At 39.5% G+C, this 12,654-nt stretch overlaps 1 protein-coding gene across 1 annotated transcript in view; it reads right to left on the bottom strand.

Annotated features, from left to right (window-relative positions):
* Positions 1-105: 105 nt before the first annotated feature.
* C11H3orf49 (chromosome 11 C3orf49 homolog) overlaps positions 106-12,654 on the bottom strand; it is a 28,538-nt gene continuing 15,989 nt past the window's right edge. Inside the window, exons 2-6 of the mRNA XM_036870183.1 lie at positions 10,711-10,859; positions 6,741-7,063; positions 3,482-3,606; positions 917-1,030; positions 106-464 (exon numbers count right to left, since the gene is read on the bottom strand). Coding sequence (XP_036726078.1) covers positions 267-464; positions 917-1,030; positions 3,482-3,606; positions 6,741-7,063; positions 10,711-10,859 — 909 coding nt within the window. The 3' untranslated portion in view covers positions 106-266. The remainder of the gene's footprint in view (positions 465-916; positions 1,031-3,481; positions 3,607-6,740; positions 7,064-10,710; positions 10,860-12,654) is intronic.

Genomic DNA, 12,654 nt, shown 5'->3' with positions numbered 1-12,654 from the left:
GAATTGCTATACCCTGATAAATATTTCTATTTTCCGTTATTAGTAAGAATTATGAAGCAAAAATTTGCTTATGTTGACTCAGAATTAAAAATCAATTTTTCCAAAAGGATCTTTTTTTAAGGACTGTTGGGCAGAATATTTTTACCACCGACCCCACCGCCCTTAACCCCCCGCTGCCGCCACTGATTAAGAGAAACTTATTCAGGATTATGTACCAAAAGATAAGAACCCCTATGAACATACCTTTTGTGCAGTCAGAAACAAAATCAGAAGCAGCACCAAGTACATGGGAAACACACGTTTTTCAATTTATACTTCCTCATGGTTCTCTTGGATATCCTCTGGAACTGCTTGGAAGACTGAAGGATTTCATCCCCTAGAAACTCACACTGTTGAAGCTCAGCGTGTCTTTGGGCCAATAGCTTCACGGATTTATCTGTCACTGTTTCTATGAGGTCATCCACCTATGACAGCCAGATACAAAGAAATGAAACCATGTGCTAGAAAGCCTTGTCCACATCCAAAGGAGGCCTGTTTTTCCTGAGAGATAAGTTCAGGAATTGTTGGACGTTTACAAGTCCCAAAGTATTAATCTAATGCAAGTCATAGCAAACAGAGCTTGAAAACATACATTTACCACCCAGTGGTAAAGAGGATCTCATTTCTTCTCAAAAGAAGCCCATGTGTGCGCCTTCATTTTAATTGAATTCACTTGATATTTATTAGGCACACAGCACCATCCTCCGTGCCCTCAGCAATCCTGTAGCCACTCTTGAATGCCCCCCACTAACATGATTCCTTCATGCTAATCATTAGTTTCATCCCACATCCGCGCTGTCTAGCAGGGCTGTGCATTCAGTTAAGCCTGGCCCTCTGATGCTTTTGAAACACCAAAGTAAAAGCCTTTGTCCACTACCTGCATTTGAAGCTTTACTACTGTCAAATCTGATTTTCGGAGGATGTTTTCCGTGCTATGTTTCTTTTTTTTAAATGCTGGAAAGTGTGGTCTCTTTTTTGAGGAATACGGAACCTATCATAAAAATGCAAAAATACATCAGATTAAGAAGTGCCAACATGATATCTGTGACGGTGCTTAAATGAACATTCTCACCTTTGGCACATTCTCTTATAAACTGAACATTTGCCCCATAACAACGTTGAGTTGGAGGTCGTATTCATATTATTCTCCACCCCCCATGTATCTCCTTTGTGCCCAGAGCTCTCTTTGAAGGGATCTATAGGGTGCAGAGAAATGAGATTGTCTGGTTCTAAGAGAAAATACAGTGTCAGGAAAAAAGCAGGTCATTTGTAAGGGGGAAGAAGAAGAAATTGCTTCTGCAGCCGCTGAGCACAGAGTGTGGGGCTGTTGTAGACCAGTGCCCCCAGAAAGCTCATTATCACTGGATCCAGTTGTTAATTTGGTCTTGTTTCTGCAGGTTTCCTTATTTTCATGACAGACATGTCTCCAAACATAAAAAGAAAGCTCTGGGTTCTTTTCGCTGCATGCCTGATACTCTTCCCCTGGTCCCTGGCTTGCTGGTTTCAAGTACCTGTGCTATTGGAAATCATTCCTAGGTCATGGCTCCTGGCTAATATGCCCTTTTTAGTCTTATTGGGTTCACTCTTCCTTCCCCTTGTGCTTAGTAATTAGCATTAGGACTATTGTGAGGCCTACACAAAGTAGGATGTGGGATCACATCTGGGTCTTGCCCTTTGCCTGAATTTACAAATGAGTCTGCGGAACCTCCACTCTGCCCTGCCAGCTCGCCCAGGCTCAAGTGTCACTGGCAGAATCTTCCCCAGTCCATCCAGAGTACGACTCCTCTTTTTCCTCTCTCGTAAAACCAAGTGTTTTGGGGGCTTTTTTTCTATTAAGCACTTGGTAATTACTTACTTCTGTGTTTGTTGAATACCACTATTAAAAAGTCAAATGCCTAGAAGGGTCAGGCAGGGTTTGTAAAACAGGCTTAGCTGGGGCTGGTGTGAACTGGAGAGAACATGCCCTCCTGCAAAGGCGGCAGGCCTCTGCGCCGGCTCCTGCTGTTGCCCCGGGAATTGTGGGCCCAGTGTTGCCAAATCCTCCTATTTTTCAAAAGGAAGTTGAAAATCCAGATTTCTGTTTGAATTTTTCTGATTTTGAAATGTGGGCCGTTCATTCAGATATATTTTTGAGAACATTCTGAGAGCTAACAGTGCCATACTTTCATGTCCATCTCCTCTATCAAACTATAAGTTCCACACAAACAGGACCATGACCTTGGGTCACCTTTATAGCCTCCCCAGACTGCCCAGCACATAATAGGAATACGATAAATGCAAACTTAGCACAAAAAAGGTAAAATTCAAAACTAATATTGGTGCACTCTGGCAGTGACGCTCTAGAGCAGCATTGTTCGACAGAACTTTCCACAAAAATGGAAATGTTCTTTATCTGCGCTGTCCAGTCCAACAGACGCTGGCCATATATGTTTACTGAGCACTTGAAAGGTAGCTAGTGCAGCGAAGGGAATGGACTTTTATTTAATTTTAATTAATGTAAATAGTCACACGTGGCTATTGGCTACCATATTGGACGGTACAATTAGTACCTAGCATAGTAATTAGGACTAAGCACTCCAGAGCCAGGTCTTCTGCTGTTTGAAGCCTGGCTCTTCCAATTATCTGGGCCAATTACTTAACCTCTCATTACCATCCCTAAAATAATATCCTACTTACTGTAGTAACCTATTGCTCTCTACCTTATAGGGCTGTCGTAAGGATTAACTGAGTTGGTATTTTTAAAGCACTGAGAACAGGGCCTGGAACATAGTCAGCTTTAAGTAAATGCTTATTATATCTAAAGTAATAATAGTATTTCAGGGTTCTATTAAAAAAATAGTCTGGGCAATTTAGGCTAAAACTTGATAAGTACAGGTAAGTACAAGCTTTGGGTTGGAGAGTCCTGGATCACCTAGTGCTGTACTGTCTATACTATACATATGGCTATTTGTATTCTAATTTCAATTACAATGAAATAAAATTTAAAATTCAGCTCCTCAGTTGCACTGGCCACATTCCAAAGTCTGAAAAGCCACACGTGCTAATGGCTACTATTTTGGACAAATGTACACTTGCATCCTGGCAGAAATTCTCTTGGGTTGGTCTAGAGAATTCCTCTCCACATGTATGCATGATAGGCCAGGTGCTAATATACTAATGAGTCTTGATATTTGAACAGCTGACAAAGTCAATATAAAGCTGTAAACTTCACTGTTGCCCAGATTGTAGCAGAAGCTGCACAGTTTGCGCTCAGAACTAGAGGAATCGAAACTGGAAAGTCCACATTCTGTGCCCTAAATTCTGGGAGTGGAGACACACAAGTGGCAGCTTTAAATGCTTTGTTATGAGGGACTTGCAGTGGGAGAGAACTTGGTTTTTACAACATCCCTAAACACTGACTTACTGATAAGTCTTTAGAGGCGAGTTTGTTTTAGCATTTTACCTTCTGCAGTCCTGAGGGAAGGGATGTCACAGATAACCGCTTGGTGGTTCTCCTGGCTCGGAGGAGTGTATTTCCTTGGGTTATCTCGTCTGTCTCTGCTTCTACAACATCAAGTTGTATAGTTGCTTAGAGGGAAGGGGAAGAAAAAAACAGACAATCTTGAAGGATCACAGTAATAAACATATGCTCCCTATTAGAAAGTCTCCTGAAAAGCCAGCATCACATGCTGTCTCAGTGGCTTTTTTCTTTGGGGTTAAAAATTTTAAATGGATTTGTTTTGCTGAAGCTTACGCTTTCTCCTGAACATTTATTTGCCTTTTCTTGTGGTCATGACCTCAGTGGTCATCAACCCGTCTTAACAAGGTGGTTACCTGTCTTTGAGACTTCAGTTTTGCCCTCTGTTGCTTTTCCCTGTAACTCTTGTGGAATTCGAAAAAGTAACCCTCTAATGTGCAAGACAATCCCTTGAGTATTTGCTGTAGACAAAAGCCAACTTTAAATCTACTCTGCAGCAAAGTGGCACAAGGCTCAGTCATTCACATACCATCTTAATAGTTTTTCCCACATTCCAGGAGCCCTGTGAACACTAAAGCCCTTAATATTTTTCTTTATCAATTCAATTCTTAACACAATAAACGTACTTATAAAGGAAACTTAAAACACTATCATAAATCAAAAACCAATATCATAAATATAGGCGCTGAGACTAGTATGGTAAAACCAAAACCATGTTATTGCCTACAGAAGGCACTAAACTTGAGGTTACTCTCTTTTTTACTGTAACAGAAAAAGGGCAGAAAATGAGACTTTTTCCTTGTTGTAGTCAAAGGGATTGACAGGGTCATTTGGAAAAAGGGTTTTGCAGCTTGTCCTGTTTCAGTGTCTTCAAGCTGTGCGCAGCACCTAAAATCAGCTTAACCTGCTTTAGGTCCATTGATAACCACATCTAGGAGCCGTGGCTCCTCATCTCAGTGACTGGTGGCTCCACCTTCAAAGCAGATGCTCAACCCGGGGACCCTTCCTTCTCCCCTGCCACCGTCCAGCTCATCCCCAAATCTTGCAACTTCTACCTGTGAATATTTCTCCCTTAATCTCACCATCCCCACCGCCACGACTCGTCCAAACTATTATCATCCCTTGCCTGAACGAATGTAAGAGCCTGTTTATTGTTCCTTCTGCATCTCTTCTTGCTCTCCTTCGATCCAGTCTCTACCCTGCGGCCTGAGCTACCTTTAAAAAATGCCAATCAGATTATATAAATCCCCAGCTTGAAAATATTTGATGGTTTCTTATCACCCTTAGGAAAAGTTAACATTTCTTAACATGGCTTACAGACACCCTTACCACCTTATTCACTAGCCTCTCCCTGGCTGGATTACTTTAATTTCTTAATTACACCCAGCGCTCTCTTGATGTTGGAACTTGAAAGTGCTCTCCCCTCTTCCTGGGAAACTGTTCTCACCACTCTTTCCTTATCTAACTCTAGCTGTCCCTCAGATCTCATCTGAGTTGTTCCTTCCTCAGAGAGGCCTTTCCTGAGCCCCCTCCCCTAAATTAGCATCCATGATGTGCACCCATAGTGCCTTCTGCTTCTCCTTTGCATGAGAGGTAATTATCTGCATAATGTTGGAATGTCCCTCTGGGCTGTAACTCCAGGAGGGTAGGGACCATGTGTGTTCTATCTGCTACTCTATCCCTAATAGTGTGGCTGGCATATAATAATTATTTACTAAATTTTTGTTAAAAAAGTGTAATGAGGGTCAACAGGGATGAGCAACTGTCTTTTGGTCACAGCTGAGGGTCAGAATGTTTGAGTGGAAGCCTGAAGGATGGGCAAGTTTCTTGGAAAAATCTTAGTGTAGAGATTTGTTATTCCAACTAAGTTGAAAATAAGCCAGTGCATGGGATGAGGGGGAAGATTCTGGTCCTCTGTTTTCTGCTGGACCCTCCAACTCCACCCCCATCAGTATATAAGCATGTCCTCTTTGCTGTTTTTAACGGAAATAGGCAGGTCAATCCATACCAGGTAATTGCTAGATGCTTGGATCCTTGTAATAGTGACTGCTTTTTCCAGAAGAGTTTGTTTGAAAGGGCAATCAGTCAGCTGGAAGCCATCATTTTTGTTTTTTTGGGGTTTTTTTCTGGAAAAAGTATCCACTAGGCTTGCAGCCTTATAACCATGTGAAATTTGAAGGTATGTTTGAATTTCCTACATATACATAAGGACTTTATATGTTTCTGGATGCTGTGCTATAAAGGGTATTAGAAACCTACAAAGGATATTCATGGCAGTGAAGCTCTTCTGTATGATATTATAATGAGAGACACATTACATGGTGGGTTTTTCAAAACCATAGAAGTGTGCAGGGCAAAGAGTGAACCCTAATGTAAACTATGGACTATATTTAATAATAATATATTAATATTGGCTCATCAATTGTAACAAATGTACCATGCTAAGGCAAGATGTTAATAACAGAGGAAACTATGAGGGTAGGGTAAGGAGAGAGGGGTATATGGGAACTAACTTTCTGTATTTTCTGCCCAATTTTCCAGTAAACCTAAAACTGCTCTAAAAAATAAGGTCTATTAATTTTAAAAAGCTACAGAGGAGAATGCAAATAGTAGTAGTATCATTAGCCATCACTCATTAGGGCCCCCCCAAAACAGCATCACCACGTTGCAAAAAAGACAAAGTTAACTGTTCAAACATTGATTCTTCACAAGGTACATGAGAAGTAGATACAACAAAATAAAACTTCCTTTCTGACTTACCAATCATAGATTTTAAAAATAGAATTCTCACCACACCCTCTTCTGTTAGAAGTAACCATTTGAAAGTCTGCCTCACTCCTTTCTCCAGAAACAAAACAAAACAAAATCCCACTTTGGTTTGATTTTCTAATATATGTGTATGTGTATGTGTATGTGTATATGCATATACACATACATATGCCTATGCATGCATCTGTATTTAAATGAAAAGTAGCTTTAGACTGATGAGCACCACTGATTAATTGGACTGGGAGGGACCTCAAAGGTGATCTAATTCAGAGCTTTTCAAAATGCGTGTACATACGAGTCACCTGGGGGTCTTTCTAAAATGCAGATTCTGACTCAGTAGACCTGGGTGGGGACTGAGCTTCTGCAGTTCAGACCAGCTCCCAGGAGATGCCATACTTGGGGTAGCAAGAAAAGCCATCCTAATTTCATTTTTCCTCTTGGCCTTGACACTTAACCACATGTTGCCTTTGATTACCATCCTGTGAGAGCTTTCTCATTCTCGGTTCGGTAAATAACTTGGGCGATGGAAGCTCCTTGACAATTCTAGGAAGAGGGCTCTGCGTATTTGAAAGGAGGGTTTCCTTATGGTTAGTGGAGCCCTCTCCGCTGACACTTGCTGGCTTGCTTCTGTACTCGTGTGACAGCATCCTCCCCAAAAAAGTCTTCACTTTCTTGACCAAATCTCTTTTCTGATTTTGCTGGCTTTCATGAAATTCCATGTCACTCTCATTGGATGATTCCTCTTTGGGGACCAATACATTTTGTTTTACTAAGTTGGTAGACACAGCTCTATGCCATCTGAACAAAAGAGAAATAATTTGTATCAAGGAAATTGAAAAGTTAAAAAAAAGGTATCATTTAAATCATTAAAATCCACTGCAAATGTGAAAAAATTATACAGTTCCAAAAAATAAATTTGAAGACCCAAATCACAGAAGAATAAAGCCAAAGCAACTACTTGGCGTTTTGTTGCCAAACTCTAGAAGTGCATTCTGGCCACTATCTCATTTAATCCTCATAGCAGGTAGGTTATATTATTATCTTCATTTTACTAATGAGTAAACTGAGACATAGAGAGATTAACTTAATTGACCAAGCATAGAATGCAGATTTTAATCTTGGTTTGTGATTGTTAAATTATATTACCTCTTATTGGCAAATTGGAGATCTTATTTCAGTAATGGTTTGAGATAGTTTTTGCTGGATTTAGTGGTTCCCAGGCTACAGTGATGAGAGATGAAAGAGTCTGCTAGGGTAGTCAATAAAGACTATAGTCTCCAAGGTCCTATAAACACTTCATTTACATAGAATATGCATTTAGAGAGAATATTTCTAAATGCATTATTTCCAAAATTCCAAATAGTCATATAGCATCTTCATCATTTTTGCATATTTTAGTAATTTTTCATATTTTAGTAAATAGGTAACACTTCTTAATAGACTTCTATGTGCTAAACACTCATCTAAGTTCTTTCATATGTATTACACAATTTAATCCTCCTACTGTCCTCTCCATTTTACAAATGAGGAAATTAAAAGTTGGAAAGATTAAATAAGATTAAGTAACTTATGCCCAGACAATCTGACCCCAAAGTCTGTGTTGTTATCCTGTGCTAGGTAAATATCATCCATTCCATGATACCCTGATTTACCTAATATTCTTCCTCAATTAACTGTTTTTTTGTTAGTTTCATCCAAAGCAACAATATCCATAAAATCCCAGGGATTTAAAAAAATTAACCTTTTTATTTCGAGATAATTGTAGTTTCACATGCAGTTGTAATAAATAATACAGGGAGAGTCTCTGTGTACCCTTTACCCAGTTTCCACCAATGGCAAACTCCTGCAAAACTAAAATACATTGGCACAACCAGGATATTGACACTGATACTGGCAAGATACCGAACATTTCCATCACCACTAGGATACTTCGTGTTTTATAGCCACACCCACTTCCCACTCACCCCTACCTTTTCCTTAAACCCTGGCAATCACTAAGCTGTCCTCCATGTGTACAATCTATGTCCTTTCAAGAAGGTACTGTAAATGGAATCATACAGCATATGGTTGACCCTGGAACAACATGGGTCTGAACTGTGCAGTTCTACTTACATGCAAATTTTTTTCAATAGTAAGTACTACATGATCCAAGGTCAGTTGAGTCCGTGGATGTGGAACCTTAGACACCAAGGAACTGCAGATATGGAGGGTTGACTCTAGGTTATACATGGATTTTTGACTGTGCAGATAGCTGGCATCCCTAACCCCTGCTTTGTTCAAGAGTCAACTGTAAAATCTTTTGGGGTTTACTTTTTTCATTCAGCATAATTCTCCAGAGATTCATTCAGGTTGTTGTGTTTATCAATATTCCATTCCTCTTTATTGCTGAGTAACATTCCATGATGTGGACATACCACACTTTGTCTAACCATTCACTCGTTGGAAGACATTTGGGTAGTTTCCAATTTGGGGCCGTTATGAATAAAGCTACTATAAACATGTGTGTACAAGTTTTTGTGTGAGCATAACTCTTCATTCCTCAGGGTGAAATCCCAGGTTTTATATTATATTATATTACATTATATTTATAATACATGTAATACATATTTCTAATGAGGATATAAATAAATTCGTAACTATTAAAAACATTTTTCATATGCTACTTAAACTATGTCAAGTCCCACCAGTAGCAAAATACCAACCTCCAGAAAAACACTATTCTCAATTGACCCTAAATCATTCAGCTTCTCTGTCATTATGCAAGAGAAGTAGTTCAGCCCACTAAATAGTTCAGCCCAAGCACTGGAGTTAAATGGTTTGGTTCAAACCAGCACCATACTTCCTAACTGTGTGATCTTGGCCATGTTATTTAACATCTATAAGCTTCAGTTTTCTCATTTGAAAATAGGTATGTTGTTCTCAGGAATGTACAAATAAAAGAAAATAATTTATGTGCTTGAAACCTGATAATACATTCAATAAATGATATTTTTTATTACCATGTGGAACAGATCTGTGTGGAAAAAATTTAAAAGGCAAGAAGGGAGTGCAAGCTAAGAGGTCAAAAGAAGGGAATCCTCATAGGCTAGCAGCCTCCTTTTTGGGACCAAGGACGTAGAGTTCTGTCAGTTGTACACACACACACACACACACACACACACACACACACACTCACGAGGTGGTATTATTCACATTCATTATAGTTGAACATAGTTACTATAATACAATAACTTTCCAGCAGAGGGCAGTCAAGTGTCCTAAGGAAGGGGTGCCATATTCTAATTTGCCCAAAGGTCATTTACGGGCTAAGACTAATTTCCCATGGACCCTTCTGAGAATCTTTTAATAAAGCCATCTGTTTCTACTACCATAAATACACATACACATGGGAATAAAATTCAGGAGGTTCAGGAACCCCCAAGGCCATCCATGCAACCCCTCAAATAATAAGCCCTGCCCTAAGCAGTTTCTGAATCTCTAGAATGCGTCTCCCATTCCCATCCCTCCACCCTTATTCCCAGTCTATTTATAACATAATTAACAAATGTAATTTTGCTCCAGAGCCTAGGAGTAGAACTGCTGCCATTGTTGTTATGAAAAGAATCCTTTCTTTCCTAAGCTTTTAAGTATCTTGGTTGGTGGTGAATTTATTTGGTTGTATTGCCTCTCCTTTTAACCCCTGTTTCTTACTGAAAGTGGAAATCTCTGCAAAATTTCATTTTGCCTGTGGAAGTTCAGAAGTCTGATCTTTGATGCTTCAGGTCTCATGAAAACACCTCATTTCTACCTATCTAAGATATTGCTCATGAACCTGGTAAGAAAGAAAACACCCTGCCCTCAAAATTGGAAAATAATTCATCTCACTAACTTTCCAAATTAAAATGTATTATTTTTGGAGTATTTCATGCTTGTCTTCATGGTTTTGCCATTGGCAAGAAAAAATAAGTATAAGACAGTTTTTAGGTTACATAAGAGCATGCACATGGGTGAAATACAATTAGTATGTATCTCAGCAGCCAAAATTGCTGGAAAAGGGAACAGAAAGAGCATTGCTCATGGACTCATCTTGAAAAATGCACTACTGAATTTTCAAAATAATAGTATTTGCTGTCTAAAATTGTGAGACTGAAATATTAACTTACTATCTGCTTATTTTAGTATAATATGCAACATTAAAACTCAAATTCAGGTAGAAAGGAAAGGTTTTCCCCATTACAATGAAGACTTTTCTAATCACAAAATGAAGCTTCCATTGTGGCACTAGGTTCTCTGATCCAGTGTATAAATGCTGTCTCCTCTTCCTCTAATCCATACAGAGCCTTCATTTCTAAACGCAATGCTTAAAAAGAGATGCTACCTTTTCTAATCATCACAGTGAATATTGGTCAATGCAAAATCCAAAGAATCTCACTCAAGAGAGAAGGAAATGAGTCCCAGTTTCCTACCTTTCAATCCCTTTCCTTTTGAATGAGCCATTTCTCTTTCTGGGTTGCTGAAATCTCCGGCACTGGCCAGCTTTTCCGTAAGCAACCTTAAAGGGCTCTGGTGTATATAGGTGAGGATGGTCCGTTGCTATCAACTTCACCTGTAGCAGCTGTTTTGGATTTCTTCAGCTCTTGAGCTCACAAACTTCAAAACAAAATCATGCAGTGAGTGACTGAGGCGCTTTTAACTTCTGGGCTGTTTGGGGTAAAGTACTAGGAAATTTTTGGAATTGCTTCCTGATTCCCTTTAAGGTGTTAGAGACATCATTTGTTGGACCGGCCCCGTTTACCACTTCACGGAGGTCACCAGGGACGCATTTGACAGAGCGGTGGGAAATTCCCTTTCCTGTTGTGAACTTCTGGGCAAGGCAGATGCAGAACAGGTGACCTGATTGTCTAACCACTGCCATTTGGGTTGGTAATAAAATAATCACACACCAATTGATTATCACAGTCAGGTGTGCATGTTTGAATTCCGAAGAGGTCAGAACCAGAAGCAATAGGAATTCCAATGATCCCAGCTTTTGTTAGATTTTTCAAGTAGAGCTGATGAATACCCTCTCTGTCACGTTTTTATTTGGCCTTCTCACAGTACACTTCCAAGGGCTATTATATCTCGTATTTTGTAGTGATCTCTCAACACACGTGGCTGAGAAAGTTGAGTCCACCCCTCCCTTCTAACATTTTCTAGTTTATTTCCCAGAGAAGAGCAAATTCTGGCTGGGTTTGAACTTCCCACCACAAGGTGGCAGCAGACACTAGGATTTATTCCCATCCTTCTCTGGTGCTTTGAGTTTTTCAGTCTCAACTTAACTAGAAGCTAAGAAGGAAAACTCTAGAAAAGTGTTGGGAGATACAAGGATTACTCTGTTTGCTGTGTTTGCACTCATCAGTCATCTGGAGCTGGCTTCTCAGACTTTCATGAGCACACAAATTACCTGGGGATCTTATTAACATGCAGATTTTAATGCAGTAGTTCTGCCTGATGAGGTCATTGGGCCAGAGAGTGCAACAAGATAAAAGAGTTACTTGCGTGAGGATCTGCTCCAGGCAGATGAATCAGCAGGTACCAAAGCCCTGAGGTGTTAGGAGTCTGATGTCTTTGAAAATTTACAAGATAGTCAGGGTGGCTGCAGCAAAGAGATGGATGTATCTGATGAGCTGGAGAGACAGGCAGGGCCAAACTTGCTGGATCCTACAGAACAATTGAAAGATTTTGGTCTGGCTCTTCAGAATAATGGAAAATAATTAGAGTTTTTGTTTTGTTTTGTTTTGTTTTATTTTGGCCGTGCAGCATGGCATGCAGGATCTTAATTCCTCGACCAGGGATCAAACCCATGCCCCCTGCAGGAGCTAGTCAATACATATTTATTCTGGGCAGTGAGGATACAGCGTTGAACAAGACAACTGGAATCCCTGTGGAAGCTCGTAGACTTAACCACTGAACTGCCAGGGAAATCCCTATTAGGGTTTTTCTATCATTAAAATTTTTTAAATATAAAATTAAAAAATTTTAAATTGTGATAAACTAGACATCATATAAAATTTACCAGTTTGAAGTGTACAGCTCAGTGGCAGGAAGTCCGTTCACACTGTTGTGCCACCATCACCACCACTGTCTCCAGCACTTTTTTTATCTTGCAAAACTGAAACTCTATGCCCATTAAACAATAACTCCTAATAACATTTCTGTCTCTATGAATTTTTTTTAATTGGAAAAAAATTATATTTTGGAAGAACTCACCACATAAGGTGACAGAATTCCAAAAATCAAATTACATGAAAATATACATCACAATATCTTCATACAATAGGTGAGAAAAATCTGCTGTATAGAAGAGAGACAACGAAATACGAAGGGCTAAGGAGAAGGATATGAGGGTAAACAGCATTTTTATTTTTTTA

Source organism: Balaenoptera musculus, chromosome 11 (assembly GCF_009873245.2).
Source record: "Balaenoptera musculus isolate JJ_BM4_2016_0621 chromosome 11, mBalMus1.pri.v3, whole genome shotgun sequence".
In the NCBI taxonomy this organism is placed as follows: domain Eukaryota; kingdom Metazoa; phylum Chordata; class Mammalia; order Artiodactyla; family Balaenopteridae; genus Balaenoptera; species Balaenoptera musculus.
This window is presented reverse-complemented; position numbering and strand designations above follow the sequence as displayed.